Source organism: Phaenicophaeus curvirostris, unplaced genomic scaffold (assembly GCF_032191515.1).
Source record: "Phaenicophaeus curvirostris isolate KB17595 unplaced genomic scaffold, BPBGC_Pcur_1.0 scaffold_175, whole genome shotgun sequence".
NCBI classification, from domain to species: Eukaryota; Metazoa; Chordata; class Aves; order Cuculiformes; family Cuculidae; genus Phaenicophaeus; species Phaenicophaeus curvirostris.
Window position 1 is genome coordinate 44,161 of NW_027206795.1, and position 19,250 is coordinate 63,410.

At 54.5% G+C, this 19,250-nt stretch overlaps 2 protein-coding genes across 4 annotated transcripts in view; one reads left to right on the forward strand and one right to left on the reverse strand.

Moving 5' to 3' along the window:
• Positions 1-1,446: 1,446 nt before the first annotated feature.
• Positions 1,447-13,225, reverse strand: CUNH19orf47 (chromosome unknown C19orf47 homolog). 3 transcript variants are annotated; one of them, XM_069882535.1, is made up of 9 exons: positions 13,199-13,225; positions 12,800-12,842; positions 11,363-11,450; positions 9,787-9,901; positions 9,606-9,690; positions 9,442-9,528; positions 6,681-6,809; positions 4,675-4,745; positions 1,447-3,885 (listed from the first exon to the last, which is right to left on the reverse strand). In XM_069882535.1, exons 2-9 carry the CDS (start codon positions 12,816-12,818, stop codon positions 3,523-3,525), a joined length of 957 nt encoding a protein of 318 aa, XP_069738636.1. In that variant the 5' UTR covers positions 12,819-12,842; positions 13,199-13,225; the 3' UTR covers positions 1,447-3,522. The 3 variants fall into 3 exon arrangements, with proteins under 3 accessions (XP_069738636.1, XP_069738635.1, XP_069738634.1); XM_069882534.1 differs by having other exon boundaries at positions 4,675-4,751; XM_069882533.1 differs by having other exon boundaries at positions 4,675-4,787.
• A 35-nt stretch (positions 13,226-13,260) lies between these two features.
• LOC138734733 (putative lipid scramblase CLPTM1) overlaps positions 13,261-19,250 on the forward strand; it is an 85,365-nt gene continuing 79,375 nt past the window's right edge. The window contains exons 1-2 of the mRNA XM_069882532.1: positions 13,261-13,332; positions 14,402-14,941. Of these exons, the coding sequence (XP_069738633.1) occupies positions 14,405-14,941 (537 nt within the window). The 5' untranslated portion in view covers positions 13,261-13,332; positions 14,402-14,404. The remainder of the gene's footprint in view (positions 13,333-14,401; positions 14,942-19,250) is intronic.

The window sequence follows — 19,250 nt, forward strand, 5'->3', positions numbered from 1 at the left end:
AAAAAGAAAAAGGGTGGAAATGGATAAAAAAGAGGTAAAAATTGTGAAAAAGGGAGAAAAAAGGAAAAATGGGTAAAATGGGAAACAAAAGGGGGAAAGGAGGGGAAAAAGGGGGAAGGAAAAAAAGGGGAAGGAAAAAAAGGGGAAGGAAAAAAAGGGGAAGGAAAAAAAGGGGAAGGAAAAAAAGGGGAAGGAAAAAAAGGGGAAGGAAAAAAAGGGGAAGGAAAAAAAGGGGAAGGAAAAAAGGGGGAAGGAAAAAAGGGGGAAGGGAAAAAGGGGGAAGGGAAAAAAGGGGGAAGGGAAAAAAGGGGGGAAGGAAAAAAGGGGGAAGGAAAAAAGGGGGAAGGAAAAAAGGGGGAAGGAAAAAAAGGGGGAAGGAAAAAAAGGGGGAAGGAAGAAAAGGGGGACGGAGAAAAGGGGGACGGGAAAAAGGGGGACGGGAAAAAGGGGGACGGGAAAAAGGGGGACGGGAAAAAGGGGGACGGGAAAAAGGGGGGACGGAAAAAGGGGGGACGGAAAAAGGGGGGACGGAAAAAGGGGGGACGGAAAAAGGGGGGAAAGGAAAAAGGGGGGAAAGGAAAAAGGGGGGAAAGGAAAAAGGGGGGAAAGGAAAAAGGGGGAAGGGAAAAAGGGGGAAGGAGAAAAGGGGGGAAGGAGAAAAGGGGGGAAGGAGAAAAGGGGGGAAGGAGAAAAGGGGGGAAGGAGAAAAGGGGGAAGGAGAAAAGGGGGGAAGGGAAAAAGGGGGAAAGGAGAAAAGGGGGAAGGGAAAAAGGGGGAAGGGAAAAAGGGGGAAGGGAAAAAGGGGGAAGGGAAAAAGGGGGAAGGGAAAAAGGGGGAAGGGAAAAAGGGGGAAGGGAAAAAGGGGGAAGGGAAAAAGGGGGAAGGGAAAAAGGGGGACGGAAAAAAAGGGGGACGGAAAAAAAGGGGGACGGAAAAAAAAGGGGGACGGAAAAAGGGGGGACGGAAAAAGGGGGGAAAGGAAAAAGGGGGGAAAGGAAAAAAGGGGGAAGGAGAAAAGGGGGAAGGAGAAAAGGGGAAAGGAGAAAAGGGGGAAAGGAGAAAAGGGGGAAAGGAGAAAAGGGGGAAAGGAGAAAAGGGGGAAAGGAGAAAAGGGGGGGAAAAAAAGAGGAAAAGGGGGGGAAACCCACTGCATGGAGTTCTCTACGTGTGAATTCTAAAATAGAGGAGAAAAAGCCAGCAGAGGGGGAGAAAAAGGGGAAGAAAAGGGAAAAGGGGGGGAAAAGGGGAGGCAAAGAGGAAAAAAACCCTTTGCATGGAGTTCTCCACGTGTGAATTCCAAAATAGAGGAGAAAAAGCCAGCAGAGGGGGAAAAGAAATGGGAAAAAAGGGCAAATCCCAGTGTCGGGAGTTCTCTGCCCCCCCCCCCCCCCCAGTGATTTGGGGGATCCCCATCCCGGATTCCGGGCTGAATCCATCGCCAACAGAGCCGTTTCCACGCTTTATTGCTCAAAAACCACCCGCCAAAGGGGGAAAATCCACTCACTTCACACGCAGAACCGAGCGTCGAGGGGGAAAAGAGGGGACTTCGCCCTTTTCCCGCGGCAAAAAAAGCCGCAGCCTCGATTTTGGGGGAGAAAATCCATCTTTTTAGGGTCGCGGCGAGGCCCCCCGGACGCCGTCCTCGATGGGATTTAGGGGGATAATAAATAATTTCAGCGGAACCCCGAGGCGGGGCACATAAATTAAGGCAATTTGGGGAGGTTTGGAGCCCCCCTCACCCTGCCCCAAGGAGTTTGGTTTGAATTCTGCTGCGAAATCCTTAAAAATTAAGAATTTTCTCAGCAAGCCACACGCTGTAACAGTTTGCGGAGTCGTTTTGGTGCAAATTTCTAAATAAGGGGGGAAAAAAACAGCAGAGGAGGAAAAAAAAAAGAGGAAAACGGGGGAAAAAAACCCGCTGCGTGGAGTTCTCCAAGTCTGAATTCCAAAAATAGAGGAGAAAAACCCAGCAGAGGAGGAAAAAAAATTGGAAAAACAGGCAAATTCCCAGTGTAGGGAGTTCTCCAGGTCCAAATTTGTAAATAGAAGCAAAAAAAAACCTAGTAGAGGAGGAAACCCAGGAAATATTGGGGGGAAAGCCCTGCTGTGTGGAGTTTTCCAGGTCCAAATTTCTAAATACAGGAGGAAAAACGCAGCACAGCAGGAAAAAAGTGGGGAAAAACTGTTATATGGAGTTCTCCAGGTCCAAATTCCTGAATTCAAGAGAAAAACTCAGCAAAGGATGAAAATAAGTGAAAAACAGGGAAAAAAATCTCTCCTGGATGGAGTTCTCCAGGTCTGAATTCCAAAATAGAGGAGAGAAACCCAGCAGAGGAGGAAAAAAGGGGAAAAAATTGGGGAAAAGCCCTGCTGTGTGGAGCTTTCCGGGTCCAAATTCCTGAATTCAAGAGAAAAACTCAGCTAAGAAATTAAAAACCAGCAAAACCAGGCAAACTCCTCGTTTATGGAGCTCTACGGGTCCAAATTTCTAAATAGAAGCAAAAAAAAAACCTAGTAAAGGAGGAAAACCAGGAAAAATTGGGGGAAAAGCCCTGCTGTGTGGAGTTTTCCGGGTCCAAATTCCTGAATTCAGGGGAAAAACTCAGCAAAGGATGAAAATAAGTGAAAAATACGGAAAAAAATCCCTGCTGGATGGAGTTCTCCAGGTCTGAATTCCAAAATAGAGAAGAAAAACCCAGCAGAGGAGGAAAAAAGGGGAAAAATCTGGGGAAAAGCCCTGCTGTGTGGAGTTTTCTGGGTCCAAATTCCTAAATCCAGGAGAAAAACTCAGCTAAGAAATTAAAAAACAGGAAAACCAGGCAAACTCCCAGTTTATGGAGCTCTCTGGGTCCAAATTTCTAAATATGAGCAAAAAAAAACCTAGTAAAGGAGGAAAACCAGGAAAAATTGGGGGAAAAGCCCTGCTGTGTGGAGTTTTCCAGGTCCAAATTCTTGAATTCAAGAGAAAAACTCAGCAAAGAAGCTAAAAAACAGCAAAACCAGGCAAACTCCTCGTTTATGGAGTTCTCCGGGTCCAAATTTCTAAATATAAGCAAAAATAACGTAGCAAAGGAGGAAAAAAGGAGCAAAAATGAGAAAAAAGCCCTGCTGTGTGGAGTTTTCTGGGTACAATTTCTTGAATTCAAGAGAAAAACTCAGCAAAGGATGAAAATAAGTGAAAAATAGGGAAAAAAATCCCTGCTGGATGGAGTTCTCCAGGTCTGAATTCAAAAACAGAGGAGAGAAACCCAGCAGAGGAGGAAAAAGGGGAAAAATTTGGGGAAAAGCCCTGCTGTGTGGAGTTTTCCGGGTCCAAATTCCTGAATTCAGGAGAAAAATTCAGCAAATGGAGAAAATACGTGAAAAATAGGGAAAAAATCTCTGCTGGCTGGAGTTGTCCAGGTGCAAATCCCTGAAATAAGAGGGAAGAACCTGCAGCCGAGGGGGGCGAAAGGGGCTGGAGCGTCGGGAGGCGCCGGGGGCCGCGGAAAAGCCCCCGGCCCGAGCGCGACTCCGCGGGATTCAATCGGGTTTGCGTCCCAGGCGCTGGAAGACGCTGCGGGATCCGACGGCGTCGCTGGAGCTGCTGACCCTCCCGCAGCCCCAGGTCCTCGGGATCGTCACCCGCAATTCCCGTGGCCGTCTCTCCCTGGAGCCGGCGACGCCTTCGGATTCGTTGGCTTTGGCGGCGGCGACGCGGTGATGAGTTTTGGCTTCCGAGCTGGTGGCTTTGGCCTTGACGATCCCTCCCGGCTCGGAGCTTCCGCTCCGGAGCGGTTTGAGGGGTTTTTTCAGGACGCCGGCGTAGGGCAGGACGGAGCCTTCGTCGGCGCTGCCGGCGTCTTCGTCCGAGGCGGCTCCCAGGCGGCTGAAGACGCCGCTGGGCTGGGAGATCGGAGCCCGTCAACACCCGCTCCGGGGGCTCCGATCGCCCTTCCCTCAACTCCGATTCCCTAATTCAACCCCCGGGATGGAGCCAAGGCAGATACCAGCCTCGTTTCCTTCCCCGTTTTCCATCAGTTCCTCCTTTTCCCTCCCCGTTTTCCATCAGTTCCTCCTTTTCCCTCCCCGTTTTCCATCAGTTCCTCCTTTTCCATCCCCGTTTTCCATCAGTTCCTCCTTTTCCATCATTTCCCTCCCCATTCTCCATAATTTCTCAGTTTTCCACCATTTTCCTCCCCGTTTTCCACCATTTCCCTCCCCGTTTTCCATCATTTCCCCATTTCCCATCATTTCCACATTTCCCATCATTTCCCTCCCCATTTTCCATCATTTCCCTCCCCATTTCCCATCATTTCCCAATTTCCTATCGTTTCCCTCCCCATTTTCCATCATTTCTCTCCCCATTTCCCATCATTTCCTCCTTTTCCATCATTTCCCTCCCCATTCTCCATCACCTCTCAATTTTCCATCATTTCCCTCCCTGTTTTCAATCATTTCCCTCCCCATTTCCCATCCTTTCCCTCCCCATTTCCCCATTTCCCCATTTCCCATCCTTTCCCTCCCCATTCTCCATAATTTCTCAATTTTCCATCACATTCCTCCCTATTTTCAATCATTTCCCTCCCCATTTTCCATCATTTCTCGAGTTTCCATCATTTCCCTCCCCATTTCCCATTCTTTCCTTCCCCATTTCCCCCCATTTCCCATATTTCCCCGTTATTTCCCCCTCACCTTCCCTGCGGGAGTTGTCTCCGCGTTGGCCTCAGCTCCGAGCCGCTCGAACACGGACGTTCTCGCCACGCCTGCCGCTTCCAAGGAAACACCAGGTTTTGAGGGACAATTCCCTAGAAAACAGGAATTTCCACCCCATCCACCCAAAAATGTGCCAGGGGGCCCCAAATTTCCCAGCTTGAACCCAAAACGTCTCAGGTTGACCCCAAAATGTGTCGGGTTGACCACAAATTTTCCAGATTGACCCCCAAATCCACCACGTTGACCCCCAAATCCACCACGTTGACCCCCAAATCCACCACGTTGACCCCAAATTTTCCAGATTGACCTCAAAATCCACCAGGTTGACTCCAAATTTTCCAGATTCACCTCAAAATCCACCAAGTTGACCCCCAAATCCACCAGCTTGACCCCCAAATCCACCACGTTGACCCCCAAATCCACCAGGTTGACCCACAAATCCACCAGGTTGACCCCCAAATCCACCAGGTTGACTCCAAATTTTCCAGATTCACCTCAAAATCCACCACATTGACCCCCAAATCCACCAGGTTGACCCCAAATTTTCCAGATTGACCCCAAATCCACCAGGTTGACCCCCAAATCCACCAGGTTGACCCCAAATTTTCCATGTTGACCTCAAAATCCACCACATTGACCCCCAAATCCACCAGGTTCACCCCCAAATCCACCACGTTGACTCCCAAATCCACCAGATTGACCCCAAACCCACCAGGTTGACCCCCAAATCCACCAGGTTGACTCCAAATTTTCCAGATTGACCCCAAAATCCAACAGGTTGACCCCCAAATCCCCCAGGTTGACCCCCAAATCCACCAGGTTGACCCCCAAATCCACCAGGTTGACTCCCAAATCCACCAGGTTGACCCCAAATTTTCCAGATTGACCCCAAAATCCACCAGGCTGACCCCCAAATCCACCACGTTGACCCCCAAATCCACCAGGTTGACCCCCAAATCCACCACGTTGACCCCCAAATTTTCCAGATTGACCCCCAAATCCACCAGGTTGACCCCCGAATCCACCAGGTTGACACCAAATTTCCCATGTTGACCTCAAAATCCACCACGTTGACCCCAAATTTTCCAGATTGACCTCAAAATCCACCAAGTTGACCCCAAATTTTCCAGATTGACCTCAAAATCCACCAAGTTGACCCCCAAATCTACCAGGTTGACCCCAAATTTTCCAGATTGACCTCAAAATCCACCAAGTTGACCCCCAAATCTACCAGGTTCACCCCCAAATTTCCCAGATTGACCTCAAAATCCACCACATTGACCCCCAAATCCCCCAGATTGACCCCAAATCCCCCAGATTGACCCCAAATCCCCCAGGTTGACCCCCAAATCCCCCAGGTTGACCCCCAAATCCCCCAGATTGACCCCAAATCCCCCAGATTGACCCCAAATCCCCCAGGTTGACCCCCAAATCCCCCAGGTTGACTCCCAAATCCACCAGGTTGACCCCAAATTTTCCAGATTGACCCCAAAATCCACCAGGTTGGCCTCAAAATCCACCAAGTTGACCCCCAATCCCCCAGGTTGACCCCCAATCCCCCAGGTTGACCCCAAAATCCACCAGGTTGACCCCCAATCCCCCAGGTTGACCCCAAATCCCCCACGTTGACCCCCAAATCCACCACGTTGACCCCCAAATCCACCAGGTTGACCCCAAATTTTCCAGATTGACCCCAAAATCCCCCAGGTTGACCCCCAAATCTACCAGGCTGACCCCAAATTTCCCAGATTGACCTCAAAATCCACCAAGTTGACCTCAAAATCCACCAGGTTGACCCCCAAACCCCCAGGTTGACCCCAAAATCCCCCAGGTTGACCCCCAAATCCCCCAGGTTGACCCCCAATCCCCCAGGTTGACCCCAAAATCCACCAGGTTGACCCCCAATCCCCCAGGTTGACCCCCAATCCCCCAGGTTGACCCCCCCCCCCCAATCCCGTTGGGCTTCCCGGAGGGTTGGGGGGCACCTCGGGGCGGCTGGATCCCGCGGGGTCGCGGCGAGGAGCCCGCGGGCAGCGAGGTCCCGTAGGGCCCCTCGGGCTCCGACGTCACCCGGCGCCGCTTCGGGGGCTCGGCCGGGGCGGCCGGACACAAACCTGCGCGGGAACCACACCGATCGGACCCTCCCGGAGACCCCACAACCCCAGAAATTAACCAAGCGCAGTAATTAATCGGGGAACGGCGGAAATTACAGTGGTGGGAATGATAGAACTGAGGAAACGAAGGGATCGCGGAAGTGAGAGAATCGTGGAAATGGTGGAATTGGAGAAATTATAGAATCACAGAAATTATAGTTGTAGAAATTATAGAATTGTAGAAATTATAGAATTGGAGAAATTATAGAATCGTAGAAATTATAGTTGTAAAAATTATAGAATCGTAGAAATTATAGAATCACAGAAATCATAGTTGTAAAAATTATAGAATTGTAGAAATTATAGAATTGTAGAAATTATAGAATCGTAGAAATAATAGTTGTAAAAATTATAGAATCGTAGAAATTATAGAATCGTAGAAATTATAGTTGTAAAAATTATAGAATTGTAAAAATTATAGAATTGTAAAAATTATAGAATTGTAGAAATTATAGAATTATAGAAACTACAGAATTGTAGAAATTATAGAATTGTAAAAATTATAGAATTGTAAAAATTATAGAATTGTAGAAATTATAGAATCACAGAAATGATAGTTGTAAAAATTATAGAATTGCAGAAATTATAGAATTGTAGAAATTATAGAATCATAGAAATTATAGCTGTAAAAATTATAGAATTGTAGAAATTATAGAATCACACAAATTATAGTTGTAAAAACTATAGAACTGTAGAAATTATACAATTGTAGAAGTTACAGAATTGTAGAAATTATAGAATTACACAAATTATAGTTGTAAAAATTATAGAACTGTAGAAATTATAGAATAGTAGAAATAATAGAATGGTAGAAATTATAGAACTGTAGAAATTATAGAATTGTAGAAATTATAGAATTATAGAAATTAATTGGAGAATCAGGGAAATTACAGTTGTGGAAACGATGAATTGTGGAAATAAAGGAATTGTGGAAGTTAGAGAATCGTGGAAATGGTGGAATTGGAGAAATTATAGAATCACACAAATCATAGTTGTAAAAATTATAGAACTGTAGAAATTATAAAATCACAGAAATTATAGTTGTAAAACTTATAGAATTGCAGAAATTATAGAATCACAGAAATTATAATTGTAAAAATTATAGAACTATAGAAATTACAGAAATTAGAAAATTGTAGAAATTAATTGGGGAATCATGGAAATTACAGTTGTGGAAATGATAGAATTGTGGAAATAAAGGAATTGTTGAAGTTGGAGAACTATAAAAATTGTGCAATTGTAGAAATTATAGAATCACAAAAAACATAATTGTAGAAATTATAGAATCGTAGTAATTATGTAATTGTGGAAATAGCGAAGTTGTAGAAATTACAGAGTCGTAGAAATTACAGTTATAAAAATTACAGAACTGTAAAAATTATAGAATTGTAGAAATTACAAAATTGTAGAAATTATATAGTTGTGGAAATTGTAGAATTGTAGAAACTATAGAATTATAAAAACGATAGAATTTTTTGTTTTCTCTCCCCATTTTTGCATTTCCTCTTCTCATTTTTGAGTTTCCTCTCCCCATTTTTCGGTTCCCTCTCCCCATTTTTCACTTTCCTCTCCCCATTTTTGATTTTCCTCACCCCATTTTTGGGTTTCCTCACCCCATTTTCCAGTTTTCTCTCCCCATTTTTGAGTTCCCTCTCCCCATTTTTCACTTTCCTCTCCCCATTTTCCAGTTCCCTCCCCCCATTTTCCAGTTTCCTCTCCCCATTTCTGAGTTTCCTCCCCCCATTTTCCACTTTCCTCCCCCCATTTTCCACTTTCCTCTCCCCATTTTCCACTTTCCTCCCCCCATTTTCCACTTTCCTCTCCCCATTTTCCACTTTCCTCCCCCCATTTTCCACTTTCCTCCCCCCATTTTTGAGTTTCCTCTCCCCATTTTTCACTTCCCTCTCCCCATTTTCCAGTTCCCTCCCCCCATTTTCCACTTTCCTCTCCCCATTTTCGTTTTCTCTCCCCATTTTCCACTTCCCTCCCCCCATTTTCCACTTTCCTCTCCCCATTTCTGAGTTTCCTCCCCCCATTTTTCACTTTCCTCTCCCCATTTTTCCGTTTCCTCCCCCCATTTCTGAGTTTCCTCTCCCCATTTTTGAGTTTCCTCTCCCCATTTTCCAGTTCCCTCTCCCCATTTTCCAGTTCCCTCTCCCCATTTTCCACTTTCCTCCCCCCATTTTCCAGTTCCCACTCCCCATTTTCCAGTTCCCACTCCCCATTTCTGAGTTTCCTCCCCCCATTTTTCACTTTCCTCTCCCCATTTTCGTTTCCTCTCCCCATTTTTCACTTTCCTCTCCCCATTTTTCCGTTTCCTCCCCCCATTTCTGAGTTTCCTCTCCCAATTTCTGAGTTTCCTCCCCCCATTTTCCAGTTTCCTCCCCCCATTTTCCACTTTCCTCCCCCCATTTTCCACTTTCCTCTCCCCATTTTCCACTTTCCTCTCCCCATTTTTCACTTTCCTCTCCCCATTTTTTTGTCCGTCACCCCATTTTGCGTTTCCTCTCTCCATTTTTCAGTTTCCTCCCCCCATTTTCCACTTTCCTCTCCCCATTTTCCACTTCCCTCTCCCCGTTTCTGAGTTTCCCACCTGCGTCGGTGCCGACGGTGCCGGAGACCTTGGGGGCGGCCGCGGGGGCGTCTCCGCTCAGGCTGTTTGCGATCATCCTGCCGGCAGCTGGAAGCGACAAGACGGAGCTTCGTTTCCGAGCTAATTAACGACCCGCGAGGGGCGATTCCAGAGCCCCTTCTCACCGCTCGTTGGGTTCCGGCGCTGCTCGTTGCCGGGGACGCCGGGAGAGCCGGGGCCCAGGGACTCCGTGGCCGCTTTACACATCTCCTGGAGGCAAAAAAACACGGAAAACCAGCTTTTTTTGGAAAAAATTCCCCACGGCAGCAGGCGGAGAAGGTTTTTGCGGGGCCGGGGCTGCGGCACCTGCCGGTGGGCGGTCTTGGCGTGTTTGAGGATGGCGATGACGTCGCCCACCACCGTTATTCCCAGCTCGTTCATCAGCTCCTTGGTGAGATCCAGCAGCATGTTCTTGCGGATCCTGCGGCGGCGAGAGCGAGAGCTGCGGCTAAACACGGCGTCGGGGGCGAAACGGGGGCCTAAAGCTGGGGTCGGGGGGCTAAAAATGGGTCTAACCTTGGGTTCTGGGCCTAAAAATGGGCCTAAACCTGGGGTTTCAGGTTAAAAATGGGTTTAAACTTGGGTTCTAGGCCTAAAAATGGGCCTAAACCGGGGTTCTGGGCCTAAAAATGGGCCTAAACCTGGGTTCTGGGCCCAAAAATGGCCCCAAACCTGGAATCTGGGCCTAAAAATGGGCCTAAACCAGGAGTTTGGGGCTAAAAATGGGCCTAAACCAGGGGTTTAGGGCTAAAATGGGCCTAAACTCGGGTTCTGAGCCTAAAAATGGCCCCAAACCTGGAATCTGGGCCTAAAAATGGACCTAAACCAGGAGTTTGGGGCTAAAAATGGGCCTAAACTTGGGTTCTGAGCCTAAAAATTATCCTAAACCTGCCGTCTGGGCCTAAAAATGGTTTTAAATCTGGGGTTTGGGCCTAAAAATGGTCGTAAACCTGGTGGTTTGGCCTCAAAACAGCCCTAAACCGTGTTATGATCCTAAAAATGACCCTAAACCTGGGCTCTGGGCCTAAAAATGGGCCTAAACCTGGGTTCTGGGCCCAAAAATGGCCCCAAACCTGGGATCTAGGCCTAAAAATGGGCCTAAACCAGGAGTTTGGGGCTAAAAATGGACCTAAACCAGGGGTTTAGGGCTAAAAATGGGCCTAAACTTGGGTTCTGAACCTAAAAATTGTCCTAAACCTGCGGTTTGGGCCTAAAAATGGTCTTAAATCTGGGGTTTGGGCCTAAAAATGGTCTTAAACCTGGTGTTTGGGCCTCAAAACAGCCCTAAACCGTGTTATGATCCTAAAAATGACCCTAAACCTGGGCTCTGGGCCTAAAAATGGGCCTAAACCTGGGTTCTGGGCCCAAAAATGGCCCCAAACCTGGGATCTGGGCCTAAAAATGGGCCTAAACCAGAGATTTGAGACTAAAAACGGGCCTAAACCTGGGTTCTGGGCCTAAAAATAGTCTTAAATCTGGGATTTGGGCCTAAAAATGGGCCTAAACCTGAGGCGTGGGCCAAAAAATGACCTTAAATCTGAGTTCTGGCCCTAAAAACGGTTCTAAACTTGGGTTCTGATCCTAAAAATGGGCCAAATTCTGGGTTCTGGGTGTAAAAATGGCCCTAAACCTGGATTCTGATCCTAAAACTAGTTGTAAATCTGGATTCTGGATCCCACAGCCAGCAAAACAGCTTAACGAGGCCGCTCTTCGTTAGGAGCTCTGATTAATTAAGCCTCAAAGTGAGAAACACCTTGATACCCCCCTCCGGGTTCAGGCAGCCTCAGAGAAATAAAGCCGATAACAGCAAAACAGACGAGCAAATGAGAATAATTAATGTGATTAATTAAGAAAAGGGGGTAATTAGTTAATTAACTCCAACCTGTTGTCCACGAAGGTGACGGCGTAAGAGACGGCCGGGCCGGGCGGGATCCCGGCTTCCTGGAAAAACTGGATCCACTCGGAAGTGGCTGGAAAAATGCAATAAAAAAGGTGGAAATGGGGGAAAAATGGGGGGAAATGGAGAAAAACGGGGGGGAAATGGAGAAAAACGGGGGGGAAAAGGGGAAAAAGGGAGGGGAAATGGGGAAAAACAGGGGAAATGGGGAAAAACGGGGGGAAGTGGGGAAAAACGGGGGGAAGTGGGGAAAAACGGGGGGGAAGTGGGGAAAAACGGGGGGGAAGTGGGGAAAAAGGGAGGGGAAAAGGGGAAAAAGGGAGAGGAAATGGGGAAAAAGGGAGGGGAAAAGGGGAAAAAGGGAGAGGAAATAGGGAAAAAGGGAGAGGAAATGGGGAAAAACGAGGGGAAATGGGATAAAATGGGGGGAAGTGGGGAAAAACGGGGGGGAAGTGGGGAAAAACGGGGGGGAAGTGGGGAAAAACGGGGGGGAAGTGGGGAAAAAGGGAGACGAAATGGGGAAAAATGGGGGGAAATGGGGAAAACCAGGAGGAAATGGGAAAAAATGGGGGGAAATGGGAAAAAATGGGGGGAAATGGGAAAAAATGGGGGGAAATGGGAAAAAATGGGGGGAAATGGGAAAAAATGGGGGGAAATGGGGAAAAATGGGGGGAAATGGGGAAAAATGGGGGAAATGGGGAAAAACAGGGGAAATGGGGAAAAAAGGTAGGAGAAACACGGAAATACAAGGGGGAAATGAGGAAATATGTGGGAAAAAGGAAAAATACAGATAGGGAACAGAGAAATACAAGGGGGAAATGGGGAAATACAGGGGGGAAATGGAGAAACACAGGGGAAACAGGGAAAAAGATATGGGAAACGGGGAAAAGAGAGAAGAAATGGGGAAAAAAGGCAGAGCAAATGAGAAAAAACAAGGGAAATAAGGAAAAATGGGAAAAATGGGGGGGAAATAGGGAAAAAAGATAGAAGAAATGCGGAAAAAAGTAGAGGAAAAAGATAGAGGAAATAAGTAAAAAAGAGAAAATAGGTAAAAAAGGGGAAAATGATGAAAAAAGGGGGGAATGGGGAATACAGAGAAGAAATGGGGAAAAATGGGGAGGAAATGCAGAAAAACTAGGAAATGGGGAAATGCGGGGGAAATGCGGAAAACCGGGGAAAGAAGCAGGAAAAATCAGGGCAAAAATCAGGAAAATGAGGTGGAAAAAAAAAGAATGAATGGGAAAAGAAAAAAACAAGTGAAAAATAAGAAAAAGAAAAAAACAAAAAGAGAAAAAGAAAACGAAAAACGGAGAAAAGAAGGCAGGAAAAGAAAAAAAGAAGATGAAAAAGGGGAAAAGGAAGGTGTGAAATGAGCAAACGCGGGGCGGGAAGGGGAAACGTGGGGCAGGAAAAATTCCTCACCCATAGCGACGGAGCCCATGGCACGAGAGACGCCGAGTCAGGCCTGGGGGGGGAGAGCAGCTGCCCCACGGATCCCTCCTGCCCCACAGATCCCACCCCACGGATCCCTTCAGCCCCACGGATCCCCCCTTCAGCCCCATAGATCCCTCCTCCCGCCCCACGGATCCCCCCTCCCGCCCCACGGATCCCCCCTTCAGCCCCACGGATCCCTCCTCCCGCCCCACGGATCCCCCCTTCAGCCCCACGGATCCCCCCTCCCGCCCCACGGATCCCTCCTCCCGCCCCACGGATCCCCCTTCAGCCCCACGGATCCCCCCTCCCGCCCCACGGATCCCCCCTTCAGCCCCACGGATCCCCCTCCGCCCCACAGATCCTGCCCCACGGATCCCCCCCCCTCACCTCTCCGCCCTCCATCTTGTACCGGAAGTGACGCTCCGCGAGCGCCGGAAGTTGAGGGGCGGGGCGCCGAGCGGGAGCGAGACGGGAGGGACCATAGAGAGCGGCAGGGGCGGCGGGCAGAGCGTCCCCCGCAGGTACCGGGTTGGGGGGTCTGGGGGGCGGCCTCGGGGGTCTGTAGGGTCTCGGGGGGGTTTCCTGTGGGGCTGGGGGGGGGTCTGGGGTCACGGGGAGGGGCTGGGGGGGGTCACTGTGGGGCTGGGGGGGTCTGGGGTCACGGGGAGGGTCTGGGGGGGTCCCTGTGGGGCTGAGGGGGGTCTGGGGTCACGGAGGGGGTCTGGGGGGTCATGGGGAGGGTCTGGGGGGGGGTCACTGTGGGGCTAGGGGGGTCTGGGGTCACGGGGAGGGTCTCGGGGGGTCCCTGTGGGGCCGGGGGGGTGTCTGGGGTCACGGGGAGAGTCTGGGGGGGTCCCTGTGGGGCTGGGGGCGATCTGAGGGGTCATGGAGGGGGTCTGGGGGTGTCCCTGTGGGGCTGGGGGGTGTCTGGGGTCGCGGGGAGGGTCTGGGGGGGGTCACTGTGGGGCTGGGGGGTGTCTGGGGTCACGGGGAGGGTCTGGGGGGGGTCACTGTGGGGCTGGGGGGGTCTGGGGTCACAGGGAGGGTCTGGGGGGGTCACTGTGGGGCTGGGGGGGTCTGGGGTCACGGGGAGGGTCTGGGGGGGTCACTGTGGGGCTGGGGGGTGTCTGGGGTCACGGGGAGGGTCTGGGGGGTCCCTGTGGGGCTGGGGGGGTCTGGGGTCACGGGGAGGGTCTGGGGGGGTCCCTGTGGGGCTGGGGGTGGGGTCTGGAGTCCCTGGGGGGGCGGTCACTGGGTCTAAGGGGGGGCTGGGGGGGGTCACTGGGGGGGGTCTGGTGTCCCTGGGGGGGTCACTGGGTCTAGGGGGGGTCTGGGGGGGGTCCCTGTGGGGCTGGGGGTGGGGTCTGGAGTCCCGGGGGGGGGGGGTCACTGGGTCTAAGGGGGGTCACTGGGGGGGTCACTGGAGTCCCAGGGGGGGTCCCTGAGTCTAGGGGTGTTTGGGGGTCACTGCATGGGGGTCAGTTGGTCTGGGGGGGGGGTGTCTAGGGGGTCACTGTGGGGCTGGGGGATCTGGGGTCTCTGGGGGGTTCCCTTTGGGGGGGTCCTCACCTCCTTTCCCCCCCCCCCCAGGCCATGGCCGCTGCCCCTTCCCCCCGGCTGGTCCCGGGCGAAGCCTCCGAGAGCGACTCGGAGCCCGAATGGGGCGAGGGACGAGGATTAAGCGCGGCGGCCGCCCCCCCGGCCGGGCTGAAGGTGCCGGGAGAGGCCTCGGAGAGCGACGAGGACGACGAGGAGGAAGGAACGAGGTGGAGGAGGGAGGAGGAGGAGGAAGGAGAAACAAGATGGAGGAGGGAGAAGGGGGAAGGAACGAGGTGGAGGAGCGAGAAGGAGGAAAAAACAAGATGGAGGAACGAGGAGGATGAAGAAACAAGATGGCGGAGCGAGAAGGAGGGCGAAACAAGCTGGAGGAGGAGGAAGGGGGAGGCAGCGCGAGGGCGGCTGGAGCCGAAGGGCCCGTCCCTGCTGCAGCAGCGCCTGGGCCGCGGCTCGTGGCGCCTTCGCGGGGCGGTGGCCTCGGTGCTGCGCGAGGGCTACGGGGCGGCGGCGCGGGGGCTGGGGGCGCTGGGGGCGGTGCTGGGGCGGGCGCAGGCCGGGGCGGCGGCGGCGGCGCACGGGCTGCGGCTCGCCCGCTCCGACCTCCGCGCCGTGGCCGAGGCCGTCGACATCGTCACCGCCTGCCGCCTGCTCCCCGACATCCGGCAGGCCGCCCCCGCCACGTGAGCCGCCGGCACCGGCCTCCTCGGGGCCTCCTGGGGCGGCACCGGCCTCCTCGGGGTGTCACCAGCCTCCTCTGGGCCAAATTGGGGTGTCACCGGCCTTCTCATGGCCTCCTGGGGCGGCACCAGCCTCCTCATGACGTCACCAGACTCCTTGGGGTGTCACCGGCCTCCTCAGGGCCTCCTTGGGGTGTCACCGGCCTCCTCAGGGCCTCCTTGGGGCATCACCGGCCTCCTCGGGGTGTCATCAGCCTCCTCGGGGTGTCATCAGCCTCCTCAGGGCCTCCTGGGGCGGCACCAGACTCCTCGGGGCGTCACCGGCCTCCTCGGGGCCTCCTCATGACGCCACTGGCCTCCTCGGGGTGTCACCGGCCTCCCTCCTCCGGGCCTCCTCGGGGCGTCACCGGCCTCCTCCGGGCCTCCTCGGGGTGTCACCGGCCTCCTCCGGGCCTCCTGGGGCGTCACCGGCCTCCTCACGACATCACCGGCCTCCTCGGGGTGTCACCAGCCTCCTCCGGGCCTCCTTGGGGTGTCACCGGCCTTCTCATGGCCTCCTGGGGCGGCACCAGCCTCCTCACAGTGTCAACAGACTTCTTGGGGCATCACCGGCCTCCTTGGGGTGTCACCAGCCTCCTCAGGGCCTCCTGGGGCGGCACCGGCCTCCTCGGGGTGTCATCAGCCTCCTCCGGGCCTCCTGGGGCGTCACCGGCCTCCTCAGGGCCTCCTCGGGGTGTCACCAGCCTCCTCAGGGCCTCCTGGGGCGGCACCAGCCTCCTCACGACGTCACCAGACTCCTCAGGGTGTCACCGGCCTCCTCGGGGCCTCCTCGGGGCGTCACCGGCCTCCTCATGACGTCACCAGACTCCTCGGGGCATCACCAGCCTCCTTGGGGTGTCACCGGCCTCATCAGGGCCTCCTTGGGGGGTCACCGGCTTCCTCGGGGCCTCCTCGGGGCAGCACCGGCCTCCTCGGGGTGTCACCGGCCTCCTCGGGGCCTCCTGGGGTGGCACCAGCCTCCTCATGACGTCACCAGACTCCTCAGGGCCTCCTCGTGGCGTCACCGGCCTCCTCGTGGTGTCACCAGACTCCTTGTGGCCTCCTCGTGGCGTCACCAGCCTCCTCGTGGTGTCACCAGACTCCTCGTGGCCTCCTCGTGGTGTCCTCGTGGTGTCAGCGGTCTCCTTGTGGTGTCCCCATGGTGTCACTAGCCTTCTCATGGTGTCCTCGTGGTGTCACCAGCCTCCTCGTGGCCTCCTTATGGTGTCCTCATGGCATCACGAGCCTCCTCGTGGTGTCACCAGACTGCTCATGGCCTCCTCGTGGTGTCCTCGTGGCATCACCGGCCTCCTCATGGTGTCACCAGACTCCTTGTGGCCTCCTCATGGTGTCACTGGCCTTCTTGGGGTGTCACCAGACTCCTTATGGCCTCCTTGCGGTGTCCTTGGGGTGTCACTGGCCTCCTCATGGTGTCACCAGACTCCTCATGGCCTCCTCGTGGTGTCCTCATGGCATCACCGGCCTCCTCATGGTGTCACCAGCCTCCTCATGGTGTCACCAGCCTCCTCGTGGCCTCTTCGTGGTGTCCTCGTGGTGTCACCGGCCTCCTTGTGGTGTCACCAGCCTCCTCGGGGTGTCCTCATGGCGTCACCGGTCTCCTCGTGGTGTCCTCGAGGTGTCACCAGACTTCTCATGGGGTCCTCCTGGTGTCACCGACCTCCTCATGGTGTCCTCAAGGTGTCACCAGGCTTTTCATGGCATCAGCGACCTCCTCGTGGCGTCACTGGCCTCGTGGCGTCCTTGAGGTGTCCCCAGCCTCCTCGTGGCGTCACCGGCCTCTTCGTGGTGTCCTCAAGGTGTCACCAGCCTCCCTGTGGTGTCCCCAGACTCTTCCTGGTGACCTCGTGGTGTCACCAGCCTCCTCGTGGTGTCCCCAGACTCCTCCTGGTGTCCTCGTGGTGTCCCCAGACTCCTCCTGGTGTCCTCGTGGTGTCCCCAGACTCCTCCTGGTGTCCCCAGGCTCCTCCTGGTGTCACCAGCCTCCTCGTGGTGTCACCGACGTCCTCCTGGTGTCCCCAGCCTCCTCGTGGTGTCCCCAGACTCCTCCTGGTGTCCCCAGGCTCCTCCTGGTGTCACCAGCCTCCTCGTGGTGTCACCGACGTCCTCCTGGTGTCCCCAGCCTCCTCGTGGTGTCCCCAGACTCCTCCTGGTGTCCTCGTGGTGTCCCCAGGCTCCTCCTGGTGTCAACAGCCTCCTCGTGGTGTCACCGACGTCCTCCTGGTGTCCCCAGCCTCCTCGTGGTGTCCCCGAAGGCCTCACGGCGTGGCTGGTGTCCTCGCGGTGTCCCCATCACCCTCGTGCCCCCCCTGGTGTCCCCGCGCTGTCCCCAGCCCCCCCCTCACGCTGGTGGCCCCGAGCGGTGACTCGGCCTCAGAGCCTCTTCGCTGTGTGTCCCCGTCCCCCCCCCCCCGCGGTGTCACCGGCCCCTCAGCGGGGGGTTGTCCCCAAATGTCACCGCTGGGAGGGACACGGGGACAATAAAGGCAAGAGGGCGGCACCTGGTGTGAGGGGGACGAGGGGACAGAGGGACAGGGGGACAAGGGGGCAGGGAGGGGGGGCAAGGGGGAGAGAAGGGGACATGGGGACAGAGGGAGGGAGACAAGGGACAGGGAGGGGGGACAGGGGGACAGGGGGACAAGGGACAGGGAGGGGGGGACAAGGGGATGGGGGGGACAAGGGGGCAGGGAGGGGGGACAGGGGGAGAGAAGAGGACATGGGGACAGAGGAAGGGAGACAAGGGACAGGGAGGGGGGACAGGGGGATGGGTACAAGGGACAGGGAGAGGAGGACAAGGGGACAGAGGGACAGGGAGAGGAGGACAAGGGGACAGAGGGACAGGGGAGGGGGGACAAGGGACAGGGGGAAGGGGACGGGGGGGACAAGGAGAGGGGTGACAAGGGGACAGGGGAACAAGGGGACAGGGGGAGGGGGGACAAGGGGAGAGGGGGAGGGGGGACAAGGGGAGAGGGGGAGGGGACATGGGGATAGGGGGAGGGGGGACAGGGGGACAAGGGACAGGGGAACAAGGGGACAGGGGAAGGGGGGACAGGGGGACAAGGGGAGGGGGGACAGGGGGACAAGGAGGGTGGAGAAGGGACAGGGAGGGGGACAAGGGGACGGGGAGGGGGGACAAGGGACAGGGGGGACACACAAAGGGACAGGGACTCCCCCCTCCCCCCCCATGAAGCAGGAGACGCTGGGGGGGCCGCACAGACTTTATCTGGGGGGGGGGTCCAAGGGGTTTTGGGGTGTCCGAGGGGGTTTTTGGGGTTCAGGGGGGATCCAGGGGGGTTTTGGGGGTGTCCGAGGGTGTTTTGGGGGTTCAGGGGCTCAGGTTTGGGGGGATCCAATAGCGATTGGAAGTTTTGGGGGGTCCAGGGGGGTTTTGGGGGTTGTCCAGGGGGGTTTTGAGGGGGATCCAGGGGGGTTTTGGGGTGCAGGGAGGGTTGTGGGGGGGGTTGGGCTGGGTTTTGGGGGTGTCCGAGGGGGTTTTGGGGGTTCGGGGTGGGTTTGAGGGGGATCCAGGGGGGTTTTGGGGGTGTCCGAGGGGGTTTTGGGGGTTCAGGGTGGGTTTGAGGGGGATCAAGGGGGGTTTTGGGGGTGTCCGAGGGGGTTTTGGGGGTTTGGGGTGGGTTTGAGGGGGATCCAGGGGGGTTTTGGGGGTGTCCGAGGGGGTTTTTCGGGTTCGGGGTGGGTTTGGGGGGGATCCAGGGGGGTTTTGAGGGGGATCCGGGGGGGGTTGGGGGTGTCTGAGGGGGTTTTTGGGGTTCGGGGTGGGTTTGGGGGGGATCCAGGGGGGTTTTGGGGGTGTCCGAGGGGGTTTTGGGGGTTTGGGGTGGGTTTGAGGGGGATCCAGGGGGGTTTTGGGGGATCGGGGTGGGTTTGGGGGGGATCCAGGGGGGTTTTGGGGGATCGGGGTGGGTTTGGGGGGGATCCAGGGGGGTTTTGGGGGTGTCCGAGGGTGTTTTGGGGGTTCAGGGGCTCAGGTTTGGGGGGGATCCAATAGCGATTGGAGGTTTTGGGGGGTCCAGGTGGGTTTTGGGGGGTGTCCAGGGGGGTTTTGAGGGGGATCCAGGAGGGTTTTGGGGTGCAGGGAGGGTTGTGGGGGGGTTTGGGGGTGTCCAAGGGGGTTTTTGGGGTTCGGG

Coding starts and splice junctions, on each gene's coding strand:
- CUNH19orf47 (XM_069882533.1), bottom strand. Junction 9,902..11,362: donor GTCACCTTCGTGGACAACAG/GTTGGAGTTAAT, acceptor TCGCCGCCGCAG/GATCCGCAAGAACATGCTGC. Junction 9,529..9,605: donor GCGCCGGAACCCAACGAGCG/GTGAGAAGGGGC, acceptor TGTCGCTTCCAG/CTGCCGGCAGGATGATCGCA.